This window comes from Dromaius novaehollandiae, chromosome 4, assembly GCF_036370855.1.
Source record: "Dromaius novaehollandiae isolate bDroNov1 chromosome 4, bDroNov1.hap1, whole genome shotgun sequence".
In the NCBI taxonomy this organism is placed as follows: domain Eukaryota; kingdom Metazoa; phylum Chordata; class Aves; order Casuariiformes; family Dromaiidae; genus Dromaius; species Dromaius novaehollandiae.
Window position 1 is genome coordinate 2,601,431 of NC_088101.1, and position 26,806 is coordinate 2,628,236.

The 26,806-nt window shown below is 44.4% G+C and overlaps 1 protein-coding gene across 5 annotated transcripts in view; it reads left to right on the plus strand.

Annotated features, from left to right (window-relative positions):
- The window catches only part of ADGRL3 (adhesion G protein-coupled receptor L3), a 437,224-nt gene that overhangs the window by 291,802 nt on the left and 118,616 nt on the right, over nucleotides 1-26,806 (plus strand). For all 5 annotated transcript variants that reach the window (XM_064510233.1, XM_064510234.1, XM_064510238.1 and 2 more), the window contains one exon: nucleotides 14,343-14,423. In XM_064510233.1, the coding sequence (XP_064366303.1) occupies nucleotides 14,343-14,423 (81 nt within the window). The remainder of the gene's footprint in view (nucleotides 1-14,342; nucleotides 14,424-26,806) is intronic.

The window sequence follows — 26,806 nt, forward strand, 5'->3', positions numbered from 1 at the left end:
GCTTTTCTTCTTGGCATCATGGGGCCTTCCTTCTCCAGCTGCAGTGCCTCCTGAATGCTTGGTTGCTTATTGTAATTCTAGCTAAATCATAGTTAGCATCCTCAGACGGTCATGCTGATTTCTTATTTCATTGCACCCTGTGGTAAGCTTATCACCTGCTCCTTTCTGTCCATGCTAGTGCTGTATTGATAGTATTTTAAATTGAATTCTGGACCTTTGGTCTGAAATTGGGAGACATGGATCAGATCAAAAAGCATTCGTTGACATCAAAGTGTGTCTAAACAATTGCTACCTGGCAGCAGCCTGTCCTTTGGTTATGCATACTGATCGGCACTGATGTTTCCAATGCACGCATTTGTCTACAATGATGTTTATAGCTAAACTTTGAGAGGTAGGACTGCTGACCTTAGATGGCCTTGATTTCTTCATGTTGGACACCTCCTACTCAATAGGAGGTCGTCATAGATGAGATTGATGAAATTTTAGTAGGTAGTCATTAACTTGCGGGGATTGCAATAGAAATGCTAATCCTCCTTCGTCCTGTACCCACTGGAAATGCAAGATGCATCAGTTCACTTAATTGAATTGCTTTAGTTCAGAAAAGCATCAGAATGGGCCAAATTTTACAAACAGGACTGAAGATCCTTATGGGCTTCTGATGCAGAGGTCAGAGGGTGACTGCAGCTATCTGCTCCTCTCCCCATCTCTCCCTTTTTGCCCAACTACCCATAATAAAGAAGCCTACCAACAACTGTGATACTAGGTCAACAGCGGCACAGGCAAGGAGTGTTACTGGCAGCCTCTTCCTGTGCCGCAAGACCCTGTATTGTGTTAGAAATCACTGTAAAGCATCAATTTTTGCTTCTCTGCACCATGGCTTCTTCCCAGCTGAATGCGGTTCATTACCATTTATATAGCTGTTCTTGTCCCAGGCTGGAGGGAGGAGGCCAGATCCTGAGCTGGCGCGGAGCGGTGCAGCTCTGCTGAATGCAGAGAAGTTGCACCCCTTCACTCCCCCTGAAGACTTGGCCGTTTTTCTTCAAACCAGCTTATTGTCTCTGCAGCCCCAGGGCACGTTGCTGCTTGCTTGCCTAATTGCCAGGTTTATCAAGGCTTAATGTGCTGTTTCAGATATGATTTCTCCTGCTGAACGACTCAAGCTGTCACAGCGTTTCCGGGCACGTGGCTGGGATACGCCATGAATAGCTGAAACATATGGCTTTAGCTTGCAACGCCACAAACCTGAAGAGACTTTAGCTACCCAGACGTTGTGGTGGTTTCAAGGTGTTACAGTTCTCAACTTACCACCTCCTCGCAGGAGGTTGTCAGCGGCAGAGCTGGTATGACACAGCACGTTAGCGCTCATGCACTTCAGTGCAAAGTCCGACAGCCTGACTTTGTTAGGAGGATTGGGCACTGTGCCCCATTTCCTTCATTTTCTCCAAAACTGTGCATGTTCTTTGTGGAGCTTGGCTCTGCGTTTTGGTCCCACAAGTTAAACCTTAGGGCTGTCAACTCTAGTGATTTTGTTGTCAGTCTCGGTGATGGTCTTTCTAGAGCCTCAGCCCCGGTGATTCTGGGATTTTTCAATTCCGGTTTAAAATCAGAGAAGTTTTCAAGCATTTCTAGGTGGAAAGAGGAGCTTTAAAGCACAGTCTCTGCAGACTCAAGAAATGGCAGGGCAAAACTCAAGTCTGTAATGTTTATTACTTCTTGTAGGTTTTGTTTATTTGCTTTTGGCTTAAAAATCATCGGATGTAGTCTCAGAATTTGGGAGTCTCTCTCCTGACTTTTACTCGCTTGCGCCTGGCAGTGATATGTGTTCTGAGCACCAGCTTTTGAAGCAGTTTTTTTTTGAGCAGCTGACAAGTGCAAACTTTTTCAGATGTTTTCTCTGGTTGTCATGTGAGTTCAAAGCTTGTTCCAGTCATTTGTGACCTTTGCAATCAGCCCGACTAAGGTGACAGGAAAACTTGCTTCCCTGCTCATCCAGTGCATAAAGCAGCAAGTGTGGGTATCTGTTGGCTATCCAAAGCACAGATAATTTATTCACTTTTTTCTCTCTGCTTGCAATTACTCCCTTTTTCTGGTCTCCCCCCTTAATAAAGTCTCCTAGTAATTTAAACCTCTGCTTTATCCGGAGCAGAAAGCCACATTTGTTTTGAGTAAAATGCACTGGTTTGCAGTCTTCCCTCTTGTCTGTATGAAGCTATTTGGAGGTTTTTGGTTGGATTCTTGCAAGTGAAAAGCTTTTGGGGAACTTGCACCCTGAAAATAGGGATATGGGACCAGATGCCAGGGTATCCAACCTGCTGTGGAGGCAAGCATGTCTTTTCCTGTTCACAGACTTGTCAGGGTTTATCTTTGGCATGTTTAGGGATTTTTTTCCCTACTATTTACAGTCCTTTCTTGCCTCCGTTTGATTTGCCTTCAACTAACAGCAGCGTGATTCCTCAAATCCAGTAAGTGGAGAAGTAAAGCCCATAACTAATTGAGTCATCCCTGGAGAGAAGGACAATGAAAGCTGAGCTCTCTCACAAAGAATTCGCCTGTGAAAAGCAGCTTAAACACCCTTTGAAATGATAGACTGCTTGTGAGAGTAGCACAGCCACCATCCTAAGCAGCATTTCCCTTCATCTCCAGTTGCTGTATGGAAGGGCTGGGCTTCAGGCTAAGGCTTGCCCTGTTTTGGGCAGGTTTGCTAAGGACTGATGGCTGGTTTTGGAAAGCTTGTTTCACTTGGGTGGCATGCTCTTTTGAAGGGTGCCACTTAGGGCCATGGCGCTGTCCTAACTACTTCTACACAAGTAGCTCTTTTGATTATTTTTTGTTATTATGTCCAGTATCATTGAGACAGGGTGGCCAGTCCCATGGAGACAATGCAGAAATCATACCTCCCTGTGAGTGGCACCAAAGCCCTCCGACTCTGAATACTGTTAGCTACGGATCAGGAATGATGGACCCCAGTTGCTCCGTCCTTTCCCTGATCCTGGGAAGACGAGCTTGTATGCATTCTCAGTTCCTCCGGAGCAAGGTGGTCATTAGCGCTGCTCAGTGCCAAGGTTTTGAATCATGCACCAGTCCTGACAACTAGTCAAAATTGCCAGGGTTTGTTCATTCTCGTTCGGGTCACGAGAGGGTGAAGGAGCCGGTTCTTCCCTTTTCATGCTGCTGACAGATGCTGCGTTGCCTCGAGAACTGAAGCTTGAACGTGGCAGTTCTTTGAGCAAAAGATGATTTGAGACCCAAGTGTGAGGTTAAAGGTTAGCCTATTAGAACCCATTTAGCTCGAGATGGTGGTCGGGACTGGCATATGGATACGTAAATCTATGCCTTCATTAGTGTAACCCGCTTTTGAGTGGTACCCCCAAAGGAAAAAAAATAGCAATTTCTCTTGCATAAAGTTACTGGTTGATTCTGTTTCAGAGATGATGTAGTGCATAACTAGGGACAGTTTGAATATTGTCTTTTCCAAAGGAAACTATTCAGAACTAAAGTGCTCTCTGCATTGATTTTGTAGCAGCATCTTTCACGGAAAGGACCCGGAGCCTGAGGGAGAAGGAACTGAAGGCATTTTCAATGGGACTGAAATGCCCCACATTTGGGTGCACTTTTTATTATGGCATTATTTTCAGTCAAGCTGTATGTTTCTGGCAATCCTTTTTTGTGTCAGAAATGGTGTGGTGTCGCCTGTCTCCAGCCCCTAGATGCATGCAGCTAGATGGAGCCGATCGGGAAACTCAGCACTGTCCCAGGACCCTTGGTTCAATCCTGACAACACAGAACAGGACCTTTACAGACCCAGCTGCTGCCCAGGCAGAGTGGAGACGTCCAGCATGACTCATATGGCATGAAGGAGGCTAGGGCTTCAGTTAATATGTATTATTCAAGGAGCACCCATCAGGATCTTATTGTAGGAAGTGTGCAGACTTGTAATCAAAACTGTCATCCAAAAGGCCTGCAATAGCACAGTGGGAAGTAAAATAAGAACAATTTAGAGACGTGCTTGAAGGGACTTAAAGCACTGAGGTTCCAAACTCAGAATATCTGGTGCTACAAAATGACATTTGGGCTTCTATGAAACGTCTTGGTGGTATTGTTTAATATATGCACCTATGCTCTGCTCTCAGGTATGTTGGATTCAGCGCGATTGAGCAGTTGCTACCCATTGCAAGCTTGTCCCGGGCCATGTGAAAGTAAGTAAATGCAGGACAGCAGCAGAAAAGGAACAGATGGTAAAACCTCCTGTGTTGTTCCTGGCTTTGTGAGGCTGTACCCAGGGACACGATGTGGTTTATAAAGTCCACAGCTGACTTAACCAAACCTGTAACTGTTAAGCTGTGGGCTTTGGAGTCCTTTGAATCTTTACATCAGCAATTCTGCTGCACAAGTCTCTGAAAAAGTAATTTAAAAAAAAAAGTTGTTCATACTGAGCATGGCCTCCCCCAGCAGAGTTTGCAGCAGGTGAGTAAGGAGAAAGAGAAATAAAAATCCCCAAGTTTTGGCACTCAGCTGGAAAACCTCTGGAGGAAGACCCAAAGAGCAAGATAGTACTGGAGTTGTAAAGTTGTGTTAAGTGCAAAGGTGAAAAGAGTGCAAAACCAGTGCAGCCCTAAGATGTCTTTGCAGGGCACTTTCAGGCTGCTCAGTACTGCTTCACCTTGCAGGACTGGGGATTTCTGGAGTTCCCTGTTGAGGGAGTATAAGAAGATGCTCTTTTACCGATTGCGACAGGAGTGCGCTTCATTTTTGCTGTAAAGTGTTAAGAGCTCTCCCACAATTTGAGCAGCAAAAAAAATCGTATTCAAAATTGTCCATGATGCAGAAAGGTTACAAGTTATATTCACAGTATTGACTCTTCTCTCTTTGGTAGTCAGAAAGCCCATGCACAGCTGCTATCTGTGAGCTGGAGGAGCAGCCGTTTTGGGGTCCTCTTTCCAGGGGTGGAATGTTGATCAGGGAATTGCAAGCAATTTTTGAGACCGCGCAGCTTTGTCCTTGCACCTCGGTTTGTGATGAACAGGATCTAAAGGGGGGTCATTTCCCCTCTGCTCCCCCTCTCCAAAGCGGAGCTGGAACGCTGGCTGTTCGAGCAGGCTTTTGATTGAGAGAGAAAACAAAAACAATGTGGACATCTGTTGAAGTTTGATCAATTTGCCCAAACAGCTCCATTTTTCGGCTGACAGCATTTTAGCACTCAGAAGGGAGCTGTCAAAATCTCTCCACAGGCAGTCATGTCCTTCATGCTAAGACATACTTTATGTTACCTCGGGAAAAAAAAAAAAGAGAAGAAGACAAAGTGGCTTAGATCACCATTCTTTCCATTCATGGAGAAAATATCTGCCCCCATTTCATTTCTTCACCAAACAATGTAGCATTAATATCTCTTACTGCTTGGTCACTTCCTTGAGGATTAAGGATATCTGCTTTTGCGGGAATTCGGTGAACCTTAGCTCACATTGGGCAGTGTGCTGGAAATGTAGCCAGGCAAGCTGTATCATCTGTCTCGGGATTTCCATGGCAGATCCAAAGCAGTGACTAAAGCAAGTTAGGATGCTCTGACCCACTTGGAAAATAAATTACTCATTTCTTTGCCTTTCTTTAATAAGAGCAACTGATAAAAATCTCTGTAATTAAAAAGACTGCTTAAATTCTTTAGTATCTGGCAGTCCCATTTGTGGTACAATCATAGCGAGGGCACAGTCACACTAATGAAAAAATCAGAGTGGACATCTGCTCTAGGCTGTCACGAATGGAGGAAAGCGAGAATGACAAATTCTTGGACCAAATCTCACAATATTTGAAACCACGGGACACTTCAGTTACTGTCTCCGTGCTGGTGACTCGCAGGTCTACCTGTCTGCTTCAGACTTGTCTCCTACCATATAATGCTGCATCTCAGCCTCTTTCCCTGACAACTCCTCCTGGATGCTTTGCTACTGAAATTTAAGCTCAACATAGCAAGAGCTCCCGTCTGCTTTCTTTTTTTCCCCATATTCCTCCCCTTTTGGCATGAATAGCAGCACCCAAAGTAACAGAAAGAGAAGTCCATGTGCTGAGCTCTGTATGCTGCGGAGCGAGTGTGCCATAGCATATTTGGCTTTTAGTAAAACCTTTGACCCGCGGTGGTGAGATGTAGCTCTCTAAATTATACTGGCAGATGGATTAGAAACTGTCTGAAAGGCTATGAAGAAAGGATACAAGTGGTGGGAGTCTCTCCAGGGCCCGGGAGAGTCTTTCATGGCAGTGAAGGGGACGTCTGCATACAATGCCACCGCTGTCCCCAGGAGCAGTTTTATATCACACTTAAACTGATAATTGTCCCCATCTCACCCCACAGCCTCGGCTATTTTATTTTTGCCCTTTCCTTTCTAGCATTCCTGGAACAGCAGGTTGAATTGGTTCAGTTCAATGAGCTGGTGGGAAACTAGTAATTTTGGGGTTTGGTGGGTTGTTTTGCATCAGATCGGGTCTAACTCACTCCATAGCTGCATTATTTCCTAGATCTGATACGAGGGAGGGGATACGAGGGGAAACACATGGCTGTGTCCTGGAGGAGGGGAGGCCGCTGCCAAATGGGATTAGCTATAACGTGAAATGGTACTCTGGTTTAATAGCGGCCGAGTAATAGAGAAGAGGGAGGAATACGTATGCTAACCAAATTCCTTGGGTGTCGTGTAGTGGAGAAGAAGCATGAACACTAGCGAGAGCAGAGAGGCAAAAGGCAGGGCCCTGACAAAGTGCGAATAGGAGAAAAAGAGAAAGTAACGGTGGAAAAAAATAAGGCAGAAATGTTTGATTCTCTAATGCTTCCAGAACCAAATAATCCAAGCCAAGGGTGTTCGGTCAGAGACGCAATCACAGGAACTGCTGCAGTGAGATAACATCTCAGGCCAAGGAGGCAGCAGGTCCCCCCCCGGGATGCTTTGCCCCCATCACGGGTGCTGCCAGGATATCTGGGAAGTCAAGGTTATCCCGAACAGGAGGGGATGCCTTTTGATGGCCACGACAGTGCATGCATAGCCCTGCTGGGTGAAGAGAGACTGGAAAGATAAGTGCTGTGTACGTGCTAGATATGCTGCAGGTACCATGCAATGCTCACCAAAGTATTATGAGAAAGTGCAGGAATAATGGAAAGGAGTATTTCTGATTTGTGGTGGGGTATCAGGATAAAATGGGCTTTCGCGGAGAACGGGAAAACAAAGATGAAATCTTTTGACAGCGAAATCTGTTGATCAGTGTCTCAGAGGAATGGTGGGAAGCCTCAACAGAGACCCTTCAAAACAGTGTAAGGAACAATTTTGCATCTGCGGGAGATGGACTGGATGACTTTGGCTACGTTTCCCCACAAAAGCTCTTGCAAACTTCTCTATACCAAGTCTTTTCCACCCCACCTGAAGCAGACTTCTCTGGACTTGATCCGCAACCCATTGAAGCAGTTGAAAATTTCTGTTTGACTTTTGGGTGAAAGCCATTGTGTGGGAAAAGTATGGAGTAAGGCCTGCAGGAGCTGGCATGGTGCTCTTCATACTACATTTAATCTTTGAGACGTGGCCAAGGAAACTTCCCAGGGCTTAATTATATTCACTGTTGCTAGACCCACTCTGGACAGTTCTGGGTTACAGATATGCACCATCTTCTCCAGGGCTCTGAGAAGTTCGTTGCTTCAAATCCCTTCATCTCATCTACACCCGGGTCTCTCCTCTCTTTCCACCCGTTTTCCAGCGCAGGTGATTGGGAAGTTATACTTCATAGCACAGCAAGCACATCTGGGAGAGGAAGAAGAATAAAATGTGTCATGTTTCTTTCAGTGTGCTGGGCAAGGTTTGGGAGCCGAGCTTAGAGAACTTGCAGCCCAGCAGGGCAGCTCCCTGCCTTGGGGGAAGGCCAAGCCTGGAGAAGACCTTGTTGCTTGTGCTGCAGTGGGAGGGGGGAGGGGGGCACGGACATAGAGAGCATTTAATGCTGCATTATTATAATGGCATGTGTGAAATGCTGCAATTTCCCCAGGTTTGCGATTGTTTTTTGGGGTTGTTTTTTTTTTTCCCCTGCTATGCAGGGCTCTCATACCACCGGGTAAATCCTGAGACGTGAGCTGGAGGCTGCAGAGCAGCCCTGGAGCAAGGCCCTGCTAAAGCAAATGTTTTAAGACTTTAGCAGAGACGCAAGGTTTGTCCAAACACACGAGACAAATTAAAATGTGTATGCAGGAATGGGAAGGATCTCTATACAACTGTAAGAAACTTGTCTTCGCCTCTGACTTCAGATAGGGCTTGAGTTGCCGAGTCCCAAAAGCTTCTCTGATGATATGCAGCTGCCACGAGGGAGAAGTCTCCAGTTTGCTCGGATGCTGTAATATTTGGGCGGTTTTAACCCAGTCCTTTGTCGCTATTCTTGCCCTTGGGTCCAAGCAGTAAGGTGATACCATGCAGATAGGTGCTGGTGGGGTCTCTGCAAGTCCGTAGGTGCATGAGCATGGATCTGGTGGATACACCCTCGCTGCAAAGGCTGCTGTTTGTTAGGACAGACTCCAAGCGAGAGTAGCATCCACGAGGAAGATCAGCCCATTTTATCATGCTTTTCTGCTTACACAGCTACAGTGCCAGGTGCCATTTGTGGATTTGCATTTACTTTAGTATTGAGATCTGCGTATGACACCGACTTATCTGAACATCTCCCCATCTCCCCTCTCTTCCTGCTGCTTCTCTTGAGCTTTCTCCCGCTGCTCCAAGGTTTTCCTTAGTTATTGTTTATTATTGGATTTTTAAACCAAGTCTCCAGTAAAACAAACAAGCAAAAAACAGTCTTGAAGTTCCCACACTCTGATATGAAATTATACCTGTAAGATAAGTTGCATGAGGACCCAGCACTGGGGTTTGAGAGAGCTGCTGCTGTGCACATTTTAGGACAGCTTTAAAAGCAACGTGTAGCTAAGCAGCAGGAGAGATGCGCCCTAAAAGTACGTGAATTAATGAAGTGATGGACAGAAACAGTGCCAGCTCTGACACGTTGGAGATAGGGAACAGCTTTATAAAAGCTTCACTTAAAAGGAAAGCTTTTAATGCAAAATGGAAAAGGGCGGGCAGCAAGGAAACGAAGGCTGTTTTGTAAAAATAGTCATTGATGAAAGGCAGGGAGAAAGGCTGCTGGGAAGAATTTGAATATATGCAGAGCAAGAGACCTGAACGAAATCTGTTTAATGACATGTCAGAAGAGTTTGTTCACATACCCAGCGGCTTTTTAATTTCTCTTTCCATACTTTTTTATGTTTGCGTGCATATTACAGTGTTCAAAGAGGCCCACAAGTAGAGAAAAAAAAAGAGAAAACTACTGATTTTGGAAATTAAAGAGGATGAGAGTGATAATCCTGGAAATTGCTGTCCAGCAAGGTGAAGCGTAGTGCCCAGTTAGATAACAAATTAGACAACAGAAATCCTCTTAGCAGTTAGGGGATTCCAGAAATGTTGTCAAAAAGCAATGCTATTTTTTTAAAGATCGGATCATCCCAGACAAATTAGATTTGCTTTTAAAAATGGAATTGTTCAATTAGAGGGGATAAGGGGATAATAAAATACACGTTATATATAAAGGTTTTGCTAAGGTTGTAGATATGTCTTCTGAGACTCTTTCCAAGACTATATATTCAGATTAACTTATAAAAAACGGGGCGAAGGGCTGAAACTGCTGTCTCCACAAGCGGTGGGCAGTCTCACTGTATTTAACTCGCTCACTAGTGATCAGAGTGAAGGGGCGAGCAGAGGGATGAATTAAATTCACAGAGGCTGCTCTGCTCGGAGGCATCGGAAATGCCGGGAGAGGCAGTGTGGGGAAACCCAGAGGTGTTTCGAGGTGCCGGCACTGAGTTAAACGGCCTGTGGCTGCTGGGGTGGTGGGTGGTGAGTCCAAAGAGCTGTGCTTGGGTTCCCTTCTACTCGGATTTTCCCTGTCACCGTCCGCAGGGAGAAAACGTGCAAGAGGCAGGCAGAAAGGGTGACAACAGAAGTTGTGCTCCGAAAAATCCACTGTCACAGGAGCGGGGAACGTGGCATACGCTGGGGAACGTGGCATACGCTCAGGAACGTGCTCTGTGCTGTCACGTGATGATACAGATGGTAGATACCATGTTTTTCGAAAGAACCAGTCCCAAATTGTGTTCTACAGTTTTATGCACTGGCATCAGTAGGTGACTAAATCACTTACGGGCAGATTTTTGAAGATGTGGGGATGCTTGTTTTGCCTCTGCATCAAATCCCCTAAAAAAAAATCAAGCGGTTACCCCAGGCCATCCTATTACATTTCCTGCAGTACTTGCACACCAGTAGCTTCGTTCCTGTAAGTTAGTGGTTTTAAGTTGCAGGGCATCTTTCATGTGTCAGACCTGAAAGTAATTGCAAGGCAGAGGCTGTTTCTAAGCTGCAAACATTACCTCCATCACTTTTACCCAAGGATGGGTCTATGTTTTGTTACCCAAAACTGCTGCTACCAAAAAAGCCACCCAGCTTTCCCCATGGCCACAGCACATGCATATTTTTCCAGACCATCCTGATGCTACACGTCACCCGAGAACGGTCGTGTGAGCAGAAAAGGAGTCCGGAGGAAGAGCGGAGATAGGAAGCTGGCAACTTTGTTGCTCATTACTTTGAGGGTTGCGTTTGATTGCTGTGTCGGTTTTCACCTGGGCGCTGGCTGCAGAGGCACCAGATGGCTTTGGGCAGAGCGGGATTTGGAGAAAGCAGCGCAAGCTGTCGTAATTCAAGGCATGCCCAGCTTCCCATCAGCAACTTGACCTTTTTTTTTTTTTTTTTTTAATAACTCAAAACTGGGCTACTTCTTTAAAGAGGTGCAGTTATTTTTTGGAGCATTCTGCAAAATTCAGGAAGGGCCTGATGCTGGCCATTTCCTCTCTCGATCATGATCTCTCAATGTGGATACCTGCGCAGGAGCCCAGTATTAGATTTTTTTGAGCGCTTGTTCAGATAGGCTTATGGAGTAATGGATGTGCAGCGGTAAATCAGAACCCAATGGCCAGAGAGGTGGTCACACATGGTCAGCAAGGGAGGCCTGCACCAGCTCCTGGGGCTACAATGTGGTCAAGTCAGACCCAACGCCCTGGGAAAACAGCTGGAGAAATGTGAGGTTTGGAGATGTTGAATGCTTCTGCTTTGTTTGTTTGTTTGTTTGTTTTTAAAAAGACTTTCATGTTCTTCAAGTATTTCTCTGCAGCAGCCAGTACTGGAGATGCTTCTTTAATTGAAGTCGCTCAGTTCCTGGAGCTGGGACTCAAAGCAAGCACCCAAAACTGCAAAATTCACATTAAAGTAGCATCACTGTATAACACGTGTCCTGTTAGTCTTGGTGACTGACTTCAGCTGCCCTCATGCTGTCAGCCTCAAAATCTTGCATAGGCTTATTGGGTCAAATTCCACCTTTTAATGGAATCGGGGGCACAAAACTCTTAATACTATTGGAGCCTGAAGGGCTATTACAGGGATCATCTGGTTTGACCTCCTGAATGGAGAGTTTCCTACATGTATTTGTGTGAGTCTTGCTGCCAGGACGCATTGCCTTTGGCCCACCTTCAGATGTTGCTGTTGCCAGTGATATTAAATCCAGGAAAAAAACGTGATTCTGTTGATAAACCAAGAGGGCCTGCAAGGAGTCTCAATCCTGAGCAGATAACTGGGGCTACAGGTAGCCATAGAGAGCTTATGTCCCTCATGAAATGGGAAGACTCTGGTGCTGGACAAAGCAGGTGTTGGGAGGTGTCTTCAGATCGTAGTTGCTCTTTATGAAGAGCAACTAACTGGGAGTTTGTGCACAGATGATGAAACATAGTAATTGTTTGCATTGCTTTTTTTTAATATATGTGAATGTTTAAACATGAAATTTGATTTATTAGCAGTTTTTGTGGAATAGCGTGTTTTGCATCAACAGCAAGTAAGTAAAAGCTTTCTGCAGCTTGCTACATTTGTCACAACAGAACATTTGATACTACCACTTCTTCCATATTAGGTGAAAGCTTTTATAAAACATTCATAAACTTCCATAGCTATTCCTGACTTGCAATGAATGTCTAGAAAAATGTTTTATAGTTTTCTATACTACTGATGTGCATGTATTTTCTTTAGCCCTTTAAACCTGTAGAATCATTCTTTTTATCTTGGGATCACTTGGTCCGAAGAAAACCAGATGAAAAAAATAAATAAAATCATGAACGAGCAGTGTCCCCTTGCGGCAACGGTGGACAATGGTCTCTTGGGCTGCGTTAGGAAGAGTACTGCCAGCAGGTTGAGGAAGGTGATCCTTTGCCTCTACTCAGCCCTCATGAGGCCACATCCGCCCTGGTGAGGCCACATCTGGAGTGCTGGGTCCAGTTCTGGGCTCCCCAGTACTACAGAGACATAGACCTGTGAGTGAGTCCAGTGAGGGGTCATGAAGATGATGAAGGGACTGGAGCATCTGACATACCAGGAGAGGCTGAGAGAGCTGAGACTTTAGCCTGGAGCAGAGAGGTCTTAGGGGAGACCTTATCAATGTGTATAAATATCTGCTTGGGGTGGGGAGGATAAAGAAGACAGAGCCAGACTTTTTGCAGAGGTAACCAGCAACAAAACAAGAGGCAATGGGCACACACTGAAATACACGAAATTCCATGTGAATATAAGAAAACTTTTTTTTTTTTTTAACTGTAAGAATGATCAGACACTGGAACAGGCTGCCCAGGAGGTTGTGCAGTCTCCATCCTTGGAGATTTCCAAAACCCAACTGGACACAGCGCTGTGCAAGCTGCTCTGGGTGACCCTGATTGAGCAGGGGGGTTGGGCTAGGCGATCGTCAGAGGTCCCTTCCAACTTCAACCCTTCCGCGAGTCTGTGATCTCTGTGATGCTGCGAACAGGAGTCCTTGTCCCTTGGTGACAGAGGCACTGATCCTGCACTTTAGCCAGCTCAGAGCGAGAGCAGGCTGTCTCTCCATGTCTACTGCAGAACTGAGCAGCCATTAAATGATGACTTGGGTTCACAGATGATATCAAATGGGTTTTTAACATGAAAATGAGAATGAGAAAGCAGAGTAACTCATTACTGGCCTGAAGCAGATTTCCCATGTTAAAGCACTTAAAACCAATATAGAATACATGAAGTGCCACTAGATTTTAAACCTGAATAATGTCCAGTTGTCGTAATGGCTAATAATGCAAATTATCTGAGTCAACCTCAGTGTGTAAAGCAGTAAATATATCCTGTCCATTCAGGCAAACTTCTTTTTCTCCCTCCTTTCCCATTAATATTTTATCCCCCTGAAGAGATGTTTTCACCATATTATGCGTACCAGCGTACTGCATTCATGATGTTCCTGGATGTCATTACAAAGGACTCCGAAGACCGTACCGGATCTCCGCTCTCTGTGACGCTCGCTTGGAAATTGCTTGGAGCAGCAGCGGCAAGTGTCAACAGGGAGCCGTATTAATTATTTGAAATGTGCCTCATAAGAGGAATCAACCGCTTTTATTGCTGCACGAATATTACTTGAAAGGGGAAGGTTACTCTAGCTGTTATCGTAATCTATGTGTCATTAACTCTCCTTGTTTAGAAAAAGAGATTAACAACCCCAGAAATTGTTAGAGTAAATAGATGAATTACAACAACATGCTTTTATTATAACTAAAAGTTTCTTGGTATAGTTGCCTCCAGATCACTGAAGAAGAAGTGGGTCTTTAGCGCTAAACTAAGAAACTGCACAGCAGCCTTGGGAACTGGAAAGCTTCCATTCAGGTGCAAATGTCTGCATCTTTTTAGGTGGAACAAACAGATGCAGTTGTACTTCATGCTATACTTTGTTGAAGAATTGCTCTAACCCAGAAATGCTTCCTTCCCTTCTCAAGTCAGATGAACAGATTGAATGGGCTTGTCACCCAGAATTTGAAATAGGTTGTCTTCTGTGCAACATGGCCTCTTAAGAGAACATTGTGCAACATGCGCACACAGTTTTTCTGAGATGGCGGTGATCAGATGAGACTGGTGATGAGGAGAAGGCATATGGAACAATTTGCTATGAAAGAAGGTAGCGGTAAAATAAGTATCACTAAAATTCAGCAGAGTATCAATGTCTGCTTGGAAAAAGCAAAAGAAATGGGAATGTTTTCAACTTTTAATCAGATACCTCCAGAAAAAAGTAGTTCATCTTCATCCTGAATTTCAGTGTGCATGAAAAATATGCAATAGAGCAAAGTACTTGCAAACCTGTTTTTAATATGGTACTTTGAAAATGTGGTATGTTCAACTGTAAACACTGATAGATCCTGATAGGAAACAGTGGAAACTAAAACACTTATTTGTCCACAGGGCAGGCTCACCACGGGCAAGTTTCCTATATTGCCCCACCAATCCACCTCGATTCAGATCTGGAGAGACCACCGTCCAAGGGTGAGTCAGTGACACAGTCTCTGTGTACGTGCATTGCCAAACAGCCATGGGCATGAGTTTGTCGGTTGTTTGTAAAGCCTCCATGGCAAAGGTACCACGTCCCATCCGAGGACACTGGCTCGAGCAAATTAACTGCACTGGGTTGGTTGTATGAAAGTTGGAGTGACGGTACAGAAGTGGTCGCCTGGGGGTTCAGGCCTGGATTTAGTCCGCATTGCCCTGCCCTCGGGTTTTGCTGGAATCAGTGGAGAGATGCTTACTCCAGAGGATGACTCAAATTTTAGGTGAGCTGAATTCTCCTTGGGAGATGGCCCTGGTAGCCAATATGTATGGAGTGAGTCTAGAAGACTAACCCTGCTAAGATAGGTGCCTCAGCTGAATTGTGAAAATAAAGTGATAGATAGGGCTATATGCCCTTGATTTCTGACCCTGATGTGAAGGGTCTTCCCTCACCACGGTGTGTTGTCATGGACCCTAGTGTTTGCCCTCGTGGCTTAGGGAGGTGGGCTTGCTCCCTAGAGCATGGACCCATACTGGCACAGACTTCTTAGACGTGGCTTTGCTGCTGTTAATTAGGTTGCCACTCTTCCAGTAGGACATCAAAACGAGGGAGTTTTTCTTTCTAGTGACTATTACTTTTTTGTCCCATCACTGTAAAGCTGTGAGTGTGCAGACATGTGTCGGTGCACCTGAATGGGCACACTATCGTTACGTAACATGGAGAAAGCTGTCTTCTCAGTCTCACTTCTCCATCCACCTCTAATATTCTAAGAGACAGAAAAACCTTCGTGTCAGGGAATTGCAGTTGCGACTGCAGACATGTCCCTGCTCCTCAAAATGGCCCGAGGACTTTGTAGGCTGAATGAAAGCATACTGCTAATGCGCTCAGTGTGGAAGGCTCCCTTAATTTAGAGTGAGCTTTTCCATGTGGCTTGATCTGAAACTTGATCAAGTAAACATCTGCTGTTTTTTCTCTTTCTAAGTGCGAATGTTGTTCTTAGCTGATGCGTTAACGAAAACTAAGGAATCATGTCTTACTGTACGGAAGCGGTCTCGGCATGGTTATTCCTCAGTGGTCTCCCTTGCTTCTGTGCAAGGTGAAGCGTGTGCTGGGTGGCGGAGCGTGGGCATGATGCTGCCAGTTCTCATTCCTCTCCCTCCAAAGCTGGTCTTTTGCAAGCAAGGCTGGTCGTATACAATCTCCTGACAATCCAAAGCGCTCTATCCGCAACTGCCATTCTGCTCTGGGTGAATTACGCTGAGATTTGGGATTGACAGCTGCTGCTTCTAGGGAGGAAAGCGGCTCTGACAGGTATCAATCCAGGAGCTGGTTCCTAGGGGGCTGAGGGTGTTCAAAAGTGGGGTAATTGGTATTGTCTCCTGGGGGAAAGAGCATGGTATCATTATTTTATTTTATTTTATTTTATTTTATTTTATTTTATTTTATTTTATTTTATTTTATTTTTAACATGTAGGAAGGATGTGAGTGTTTTTACTTACCGTTTCTGGCAGTTTAGGACACGCTCAGGGTCTGTTCCAAGCTTTATCCCTTAACCGCAAGGGCTATTTTAACTAAGGAATGCAAAACCACCTCTACCCTTAAGCTATCACTGTTGATTCTACGTGATTCCCGTAGCTGGGACCGTGAAGAGTGCTATTTTAGGACAGCCTTCATAAAACTGCTGATATTAGGAACTCTTGAGCCAGCCACTTGAACTCCCTGAGGCTGTTTCATCTTCTGTAAAATGAGGTTCCTGACTATTTGGAAGAACTTTGAGATGAAATCCACTGTAAAGAATTAAGCATGGTATTATCCATGTCCTCTCTGGTCCTTCCTTCCACCTTACTATTCCAATGCATCACTGAAGAGTGATCATCAGGTACAGGTCAGTGTTGCACTTGCTGTAGTAAAAAAGAATAGCGGTAGCCACCTCACCATTTCAATTATAATAAAAGGGAAGGGAACCATGCTGGGAATACAAAAGCATCTTGGCTTCCCATATTAAAAATGATGCAGGTTCAGTGCTGCTGTGGGTTTATGCAGCTGCAGTTCTCAGACGGCAGATTTATTTGTAACTGCTTCTTCCTTCTGCTTTTTAAAAATTTTATCACTGGTGACATTTACCCACATTGTTTATGCATGCGGTGCATTTTTAACCTACCTTTCAGTGTCCTGATGCGAGTCCTGAATAGAGGATAAACTCCAGTAGTTTACTAGTACATTAGTGTCATCATACATTACAAGGTAATTACTCTGAGCTGCTGCTCTGTATAGTAACATAGCAATGACACTGTAAATCACTTAATAAAAATAAAGCCCTGAATCAGCATTCTTTATTAAAGATGCTCCTTTTTCCTCACCCTCTTATTTGAGGGTGTTTTAAAATTAGTTCCATATATGAAGCACCCCTAACCATTATTTTTACACCTCCTCTTAATATAACAGTTAGGACACAGTTGCATTATTTTTATGCAGCTATTTACAGCATCCATACACAGGATCATTCCAGGGCTAGCTGAGACCTCAGACCATTGGAAATAATTAAAATAAGGCACAGCAGCAGTTGTGGCTTCAGCTTCTTTATGCCTGGTCCTGAACATGGTAAGAGCCAGGACTGATGGGTGACTTTTCAGGCTCACGCATAAAGATAAGAAGAGATCTATTTACTTTTGTGGATTTGATTCCCCATCCTCCGTGGATAGTTATTAGGCGTTAGTATTTCAGAAGCCTCTTTCTTTTGCTAGGGCACTCCTATCTCACCAAGCCTTAGATGCTAATCGTTGGCCTGTGACAACAGACCCTTTTTGTACCACCAGGTTGTGATCTCACCAGTGTTTAAAAATGGGTTGCTTGTTCCTGACAAGAGCAAGGAATTTCAAAGATAAGGGTGATTCTCATACACTGACTTAGGAAGGAATTTTATGGAATTATCATATATAGCAATAAATTAAATGTAGTGTTTGGACTAAAAATCTGCAGGTACTAAAATACAGGGAATGGAGTGAATGAAAATCACTGCATGCACATAATAAAACTACCGATGAAGCTTTATAGAAGCAGATTTTAGTGTATATGTGGAATCATATTAAACATGAAATAGATTCCGGGCTTTTATAGTTAAGCAGTGCAAGGTGCTCTCCTAGCCTGTCGAGCTCGCATTTTCCAAAGGTTTCCTTCAAGTCAAAGCTCAGTGGGAGCAGTTGTTTCAGAGATTGATACGCCTGAAGTCAGTTTCTTTCCGAAACATAAATTTATGGTGATTATTGACCCCCAGTTCTACAAATAAATAGCAAATATAGGAGTGCTGGTGGGTTCTTGCCCTTCCTGTGCAGATATTTCTAGGTAGGGATGTTGCTTAGGCCCCAATTCAGGTGCTGGTTTTTGCCACAAACTTCAGTTGTGCGGTTCAACATCCTTACACGCAGAATCTCTTCCTATAGGGAATCTTTTCCTCCTGGGCAGCATGTCAGGGAGACAACCGGAAGATCTGCTGCTCTTTTCCCCTTTCTCCTCCCACACCGTGGAGTGTCCCTTTGTGCTTTTTTCCTTCAAAAACTGCATCTGTCCTATCATCTTTCTTCTGCTTTGCCTTGATCAAGTCTGAGAAATAACCTTTCCTGACTGTCCAAACCGCTTCTTAATCTTCTTACCAAAAATAGCACAGGTTTTGGCTGTTTTTGGAACAACCTTGATTGTTCATTCCTGCAAAGGTCCCCAAGAGGGTCACCGGCTTTGCAGATGATGCGGGAGGATCCAACAGGGAGTTGGATCCAACTGCTGGGGCTGGTCCCATGGGCGCCGCTGCCCCTTCCTGGAGCCGGACAAAGCTGGCTCTTCAGGAGAGCCGGGCGGTGGGGACCCTGCGGCCCTTCCCACATTAATGCAAGCTGACGCATGGGCGGCTGGCTGGGCATGCCGTATCTCCAGCCTTTTTTGTTTTCTCTTTGGGGCCCCCCTGGGAAAGCTGTCCCCTTCACTTGAGCGACCTTCACCCTTCACGGTCGTGGACTACAGAGATGGCCTTGAGGTGGGCAGCTGCTTTGAGCGTGGGCTGCGCTCGGTATTTATCAATCCCTTATTAGGCATCGGGGCTGATGATAACCAGTATGGTAACTAGAATAAACATAGCTCCTGGAAATGGTTCAGAAAGGCGGCAGCATTCCTGTTTGTTATAGCAAGCGAGGTCCGCTTTACGTCCTGCCGCTCTCCGTCATGGAAAGGAGTTAATTGCCTGCTGTTTTCTGTTTTCGTTTTTTGCTGCAGTGTTGAACTGTTGCTCTAACTTCTTTGGAACGCCTGCTTTCATTGCAGAGGGGCACCGGAGGGCATTGCCGTTTCTTTAGAAGATAACGGCATGCTCTGGCACAGAAACCCTGTGCTGACAGAGTCTCTCAAGGAGGAGTGCTAAATCCTGCATGCGGTGGGAGCCCGTCAAAGTGTTTACGCTGGAAAATGTTTCAGGAATTGGGAGGAAAAAAAATAGTCTGAGCCATGTTTAACACCTTTTCCATTATTCCTACTCATCTGAAAAAAAAAGAGCATTTTTAACTAGGGTGGTTTTTTTTGTTTTTTTTTTTTTTAAGCAACTAGCCCTCTTGTAAAGGAGTTCTTCTGTGGAGATCAGCACCGGCTTTTAAAGGCAGGACCCTTGAAATTTCATTCTTTGTAGGCTGTCTTTAAGCTAAAATATTATCTGATAAGCTCCAAATGAGTGTAGGCCTCTGCCTGGGAGATGCTTTTGCCCATGTGTTTTGTTTTCAAGTGTACTGAGTTGTTCCGATGGTAGTTTTCACCCACCTACCAGTGACAACAGCTGGAGAGTAGAGCCATTTATGGTGGTATAGCCTCAAGTATCACTAATCTAAAATGAATGCCTGATTACCGGCTTGAAAAAAGCCGTTAAACGAATTCAACGTGGAAGAAGAACATGGCGCTGTGTTCAGCATAAGACCATTCTTTACCTTCTTTTTTTCTCCCCTTTCTGCCAGACTAATTTTTGGCTACACTTCTCCGTCTGAAATATTTATAGGGCAAATAACTGTTTTAAATGAGCAGATGGGGGAGACATAAGACAAGCTGTTAAATTAATAAACATGTGTGGTGCTTTATCAGTAAGGGAGCCCATTTTGGCATTTCTTCTGGATGATTTGTATGGCCTATCACCATTGCACCTGGTGCAGGGACAAGAAATGGGCACTTAATAACCAAACAATGTGCAAACTCCTTCCATTATAACTTCATTATGTCAGATATAATCGTCTGTAACTAGATGTCAAATGCATAATTTACGGCCAGCTCCCCTGTGGAAGAGTGGCCATATGAATGAATGGCCCCATTAATGGGAAGGAGCTTTTACTGTAACTTTTCCCCTCCTGGAACATGGTCTGTTTTGTCATCTGGTATTAATTCTGAATCATTTTGGGGCTGCAGAGAAATGCTGGTTGTATTTATATTTGTGTAATGGGAGAAGATGGCAAATAAATCATACAAGAGATCAAATTTCAGGTCTACTGATTTCCAAGGCATACTTCCTTTTAAAATAGAATAGGACCAGTGTGTAGCAGTTGGATGGATCTTCGTTTTACCCCTTCAGAGATGTTAAAAAGGTGGACATGGTGAGATAACCCTTCCAGGTTCTTCTTAGTGTCTGATAGGGTTTCCCATTGCTAGTACAAAACGATTTGAAGACTAGATAAGGGATGGTACGTTTACCCAACAGAATATTAATGTGCCCTGAACTTGTGACATGGATTTCTGAATGGCATATATGCTACAACATTTGCAGTGGAGGAGTATCATCTTACTTGCTATAGCATCTTCTCCTGCAAAGTATTTCCTTTGTTCTTTTTTTTTTTAATGGTTGTTATGTGATCAACAAAAGCAGTTGGCATTTGTGGTCTACTTAGTTGGGATCAGAGATGGCTGAAAAAGACAGATCAGAATCGGTGGTCCTATTTTTTCTGAAATGATTGTTCTTAGAGTGCGTTTTGGCCCTTGAATTTCCTTAGCAGTGACTGCTAAATTTTCGTTCTTCCTTTGGTGTGTGATTTTTTTTTTTTTCCTAGGGGAATTCTAGTGATGTGATAATAATATATTCAGAGGAAGATTTGTTCCTGTGAATTGGGTACCCAGCTCTTTAAAGGCGCTTTTGGAAATCCCAGCCTTAATAAATGCATACTAAATACTGATTAACAGATAAACATTATGGAGCCCTGTTGTTAAGATTGTAACTTGGCTCCCTCATGGAAGGCCTCAGAATTTAAGCTTTCCAGCCAAGTAAATTTTGGCTTGATAATTGCAATATTTGCTCAGAAGACAAGGGCTGCCATCCTCCAGCTTCAAATGGTTTGCTCTTGCTTTCAAATTAGCTATGTGCAGTTCATTCTCCTGGAAGACTATTGGGAAGTGATATTTGAAAGAACTTGACTGCCTCCGAGAAGAGATGTTCGGGCTGGTTAAATGCAGTCACAGCAGTGTGAGGGCCAGCAAGGGCACAAGCCAGGCAGTGGGGCTTGTGGCTGAGGAGCTTTTGGGGCTGGGGGGAACCAGCTGCGCTGGACGTGGGGCAAGGAGAAGACTTTGCCGTTACCTGGCTCAGAGCACCCTTAGAGGGGAACTTCGTATTTAAGTTTAACATGAACAAACCTACCAAATATCAGCTTTCTTTTTGCAGCTACACTGTGCTGTGAGCCTTATAAATAAATGGCTCTAGATTAAACATGTTAATTTGTAGCAAGTGTATCTCTTACTTCATTGCAGCTGATATTTTTTCTTTTTCTGGAGAAAAGTGCTTGCACTTTCTTCATTAAAAAATGACCACAATTATGGATGCTATCATAGCAGCCGCCCCTTTAGATCTGCAGATTTTTCTCTAAGTCCTGCTTTCATCTTTATTTCATTAGGAGCTCCACTTTTCACAGGCGTGTCTGCGTGCATGCGTGTGACGCCCACAAATTTAGTAATAGGCACACACCAAAACATTGGTCTTAGCGAGTAAACAATTGCGCTTCCCTTTTTGGAATAAAACGGAATGCGCATCCATAAATCATTTTAAAAAATCCTGTGTTTTTATTTGGGAGTAAAAGGACAACGAGGTTTCTAAATTCGTGAAGGCCCATCGCAGTGGAATCCTGTGTGGCACTGAAGTGTAACAAGCTTATTTATATTTTATTGTGCATCTAGATCAAGCGGCATTATTTTGGGCTGTGCATTCCCCAGATGCTATAGCTGTTGCTAAGGAAAAGGTACATTATGTTAATATTTTCTGCTAATCACTGTGCAAGCTGGGTTCTGTGCATTAAAGAAGTTGCAGGGGGGGAGGAAAAGTTAAGTTAATGCACCCTTTTGATTAGAGACTTTTTGTTGTAGCTCACATTTAAAGACAAGAAGTTTCAATTCAAAAAGAATTCACACAGAAAATCTGTCAAAACCAAACAATTGAAGGAATTTATTTACTGAACTTTAAAATTGCTTAGCAGTAGGGATCTGGGACTGGCGCTGCTAAGGGGAAATTTGGCAGAAGCAGACCAAATGCTTTTTTACCAGACATATTCAGTAACAAATTTCTCAGCATTCTCTCGAATTAATGTGTTTTGATCATGTAAACAAAACATCCATCTTTAATTCCTGTGTTTCCTGACCATTTCCAGTGCTTTTGTCTATTATGTGATTTAGGTGCCTTCTGATTCATTTAATGTTAGGCTGATTCCCTGAAAGCCTGCAGTGAAGTGGCACACGGCACAACACATAAAATAGCAACGCAGTGCATTGGTTTCAGCGTAGGCAGTCAAAGTGCAGGCCAGAGTCAGAAGCAATGTAATGATGTCCATGGTGGTTATTTTTAAAAAATATGTTGTGCAGACTGTATTGATGAGTACTATTTAAAAAAAAAAAAAAAGTTTACCAACAACAAAAATAAACAAGGATCTTGTCATTCCTCCTAAGGGAATGCTCAGAATTGGGTTTCCCCTTTGGAGACTGTGTTCTCATTAATGCTGCTGCCAAGGCGTGAAATGGCCGTGGTGAGAGAGGATTGAACAGGTAGGAGCGCATTCTCAATCTCGAATAACCTGCAGCGTGCATGGTGCGCATTGCACCAGCCGATTCCTCCAGGAGAGCTTCCTCAAGAGCACCAAGGGTTATGGGGGCCAATCAAGAGCAAGAGGTTTTCGCCTCCTACGATGGCCACCGCCATCAGCAGTCGTATTTTGCCAATGCTTTATAACTAGAGGGATGGAACTTCAGCAGCCCAGACATCTGCTAAGATTGGTTCTGTTGGCCAGAGTGCTGGCAAGTGGCACACCTGGAGCAGGGCTGGGAAAACTCATGCAGGGCTTGAAAGCAAGCTGTTGTTTAACATCAGCCCAAGCCTCCAACCCATCCGTCATTAGCAGGAGCTAGGTGCAGAGGAGAAACTTGAACGTGAGGACGAACAAAGGCCTGCTGAAGGTCTTGGGGAAGGGCTGCGTGTGCCCGAAATGGCAGGAAAGTCGTGCTGAAGAGATGGAAGGAGAGCTGGCCTATTTGAGGGGATGCGTTGTCCAGAAGTGGACTGGGGACGAGGTTGACAGAAGAAATATGAGAGAATAAAGGAAAACCGATTGGTTTCAGCAGAGGAGAGAGTGGCTGCAGAAGGGTGCTGCATACTGAGAAGTGCCCTTGTTGACTAAGCTGTACGATGGGGGCAAACAAGGACAAGCTTGAAAGGACAGGAATGAAAAATGTGTGTGTTTTTAAAGAATGCTTTTATATAACATATATAGAGGTTTAAAATATTGGACCTGCAATCTTTCAGCAGCTTTGGACAGTTGATGATTTCAGCTGCTGGAGTAAAGGACACCATCACCTCCAGCAATTATAAACAGAGTAATTACATAACATTTATATCCCTGTTTTCCTACCCTGCGCACCCATTTCTAGTTGCTCTCTTCTTCCCAGCTTTTGCACCAAGTTGCTGCAATTTAAAAACAAAAATCCAGAGTTCTCCTTGAGCGTCATTAACTGCTGCCTACCTACCCTCTTGGCAGCAATATAGACCTCCATTCCTGTGGGAGTAGCACAGATTCCTCATCCATTTTTGAGTCCGTTGGGACTTTCTTTGGAAAGTACTCCCCCACTACCACTATAAATCTGCCTGTGGTTTTAAAAAGTGCATGCCCCTTTATGGCCTAAGGTTCGTGCTTATCTTAAAAGCTCCTCCACATTGCGTTTGGTTAAATAATTGCAGCTTGGTGTAGATATCTCACGTATAAGCTGACAGGGTTGACACTGTGAGCATTTTGCAATCATTTGTTTAATTAGCTGAAGCTCTTTGGGGAGAAGTTTATGAAATGGCATACTCCCAAAGCCTAATTTAAATCTGTTTTGCTTTTTTGATGGAGGGTTCATAATGCAAAGTGTTTAAAAAGATACAAGTGAATGAAAAGCAACAAAACTCCTTCTCTTGAAGTGGGCAATTCCTCAGTAGCAAATGCACCCAAATACAGGAAGGGGAGTTACATTGGGGAAATGACCTACAGAAAGGGAAATTGGAAGCAAGTCTGTGCAGCTGTCTTGCCGTTTTTTTAGCTGTACTTCCCCTCTGTTTTCTTTTAGTTCGATGTTTAAGTGTTTCCTTTGTTCTGAAGTTAATTTCTTTTCTAATCTGTAGTTATTTTTACAAAATACTTGGTTACTGGAGCAAATGAAGGTGTGAGCCTGGGGGCGGGCAGGTGCTGAGCCTCGTGTGGTGTGGAGGTTCCCACTCCCAGGGCAATCTCAGAGCACTGCTCTGGGACACAAGATTTTTGGGGCCGTTTCATGGCGAACGCCTCTCTTTGCCTTTCTGCTTACAATGAAATGGTTCCTGATGTGGAGCTTCCGCTCCCCACTGAACCCACTGATCTGTTAAGATCTACCCAAATCTTTGGTTAGATCTGACTTGATCTTAAGGAGTAGTAAGTTATTGCCTCATCACACTGCATCAAGCAGTGAGTCATTGCACACATTATCCGATTTTGTCCTCGTGGCTTGAGGTAGGCGCTCTCTCTTGCTGGCCAAGCCCCGTCCATAGCAATGCACAGGGTACCTGAAGTCTCTAATGCTTTCCATAGCACGTGTAGAACATGCTGATGATATTGTAGGATTAGTCACTCTGTGCTGTCATAAATATATCTAGTTTCCATAGTAAGTGATTGTCTACTGTGGCATCCTGTAACCTTGGGGATATTTGTTTGGTGTGCGTATTCAAAGAAATGGGAAATGTTCTTTTTTTGTTCTTTAGAAGCTTGAGGTTTGACAGTAAAGAAAAAAGACAATTGTGGAGTTGGCCAGTTACTGTTGACGCGGCACAATTCATGGAATAGGATTTCTGAAATGAGCAGCCAGTTACAGAAATGCACGTCCCATCCTGTACACAGAAAAGAGAAATGGGACAGCTAAGTGTTTCTTCTTCGCTGTACTCTTTGGGCACTGCTGTTGGTAATCTGCACACATGGTTAAAATATTTTGCACCGACAGTTTTTTTTTTTTTCGGAAGAACTGGCATGAGAAATGGCACAAGGAGCATTGACTTTTGCAATCAGTAGCTAGTGAAATTAGCACATTCTTTCTGTTTTGTTTGCACAGACAAATATAAATTAGCTCCAGAAAATATACTCCTGGAGGTGTTTTTATTTTTTAAGAGAACATTGACAAGGGAAGGGGGGAAAGTGTGTTAATGACAAGCATTTTAGCCCTGTTCGTAGCCTACACTGCTGGCTCAAAGCTACAAGTCTCGCAAAAATTCAATACAAGTAGAAAAGAAGAAGAATGTGGGAGGAAAGGCAAAATAAGAGAAAACAAAGAGCTCTGTGAACAGCTAATTAGTACAGATTGCATCAGCTATGCAAGAGGTGCTGGGATGATACCGAACATGCTACATTAATAGCCAGGACAGAGGAATGCATGTGTACGCTGAGCATGGTAGCTTCTCCCACTCACCAACGCTACTTTGAACATTTCCTAACAAAAAGGTTGCGTTGCTGGTGTGACTCTCCTGATACAAAAGATTTTTGAAATGATAGGCTGCTTTAAAAGATGATGGTATCTTTCCCTCTTGGCATGCCAGGTTGGCATGGGAGAGCGTCCCTCTCTGGTGAGTTGCACTGAAGGAGTGTAAGTAGGTTCAGGCGTAATAGCAAAGCATTTGCATTGCTGCTGGCACTGCTGTTGGCAGGTTCAAGTGGACTTTGTTTGAATGGATGTATAGTAGTAGTAGCAGGTCAAAAAAAATTTGTCCAATACCCGCCTCGAGGCTGCTACATTGCGCAGAGATTGGGGGAGCTTTGATCCCTGCAGGGTGAGGAAAGATTGCATCCAGGAGTTTCAGAAAATGGTTTTCAGCTCCGGGCACTTGGCCACTGTGTCTTGTGAAGGGGTTGAGCTTTAGTCTCTTGCTGTCTGGTGTTTGAAGCAGACCCACCATCCAAGTTTAACATGGGTATAAGGATGGCAGGATTGGGTAAGACCAAGCATCTGTCTAGCCTGGTGTCTTGTCTCCAGCCCTGATCCATGGCAGATATCTAGGGAAGAGGATGAGACTTCTTAGGCTTCCCTTCCAGCCATTACCAACTTGAGGGTAGGCTTGCTAGAAAGAACAGAGCAGAAGGGGCCACTAGTGAAGAGCCTGAGCTATAGCCTTGGGTTTTGTCTGGAACCAAATCCCATTGAGGATGTGGTGGTCTTTGCATGCTATCCATCTAATCCACCCTTCCAGACCTAACATATCCTCCAGCTAGAGCCTCACCTCCGATGTGCTGACCATCCTCAGAGTGGTGCAGACATAAGGGAGAGGTGGTCTGTGCTGGTAACCTCGGTAGCACTAGGGCACGAGAACCTTAACGTGTGGTGGGAGCCTCAGCCACCGAGTCATTGCTTGGGCATGTAGCAAAACCTGCCTACGCCCTGAATCCTGCTGTCCAAAGAGGCCCCCAGGCCATAAAGCAGCATCTCCCTGACTCCTACGCTGCCTTAGATGTGTGAGTAACAAGCAGCTTCTATTGACTGTAATTGCACTTGAATTAACTGGACGCCTGCATGGTTGGTGGCTCCTGCAGCCTGACATGGCTCCTAGGGCCCTGTAACCTCACTGCTTTGCCTTGCAATGGTTCCTATGCCAGGCAGCATCACGGGGCACAGTGCTCTTGGCATAACACTAAAATAACTTGGCAAGGAAGCTCCGGAGGCTTAAACTCTTGCCTCAGCTGGGATGCATAATGATCTTGCTACCTGCGCTCTTTGATCTCCCCTTTGTGCTCTTATTTCCACTGTGTTACTGTTTGTTCACACAGCAAGAAGAAGGAAAGGAAAAAGGGAAAAAAAAAGAGAGGGAAGCTGGAAATGTTCAGAGCACTTTGCAAGCGCG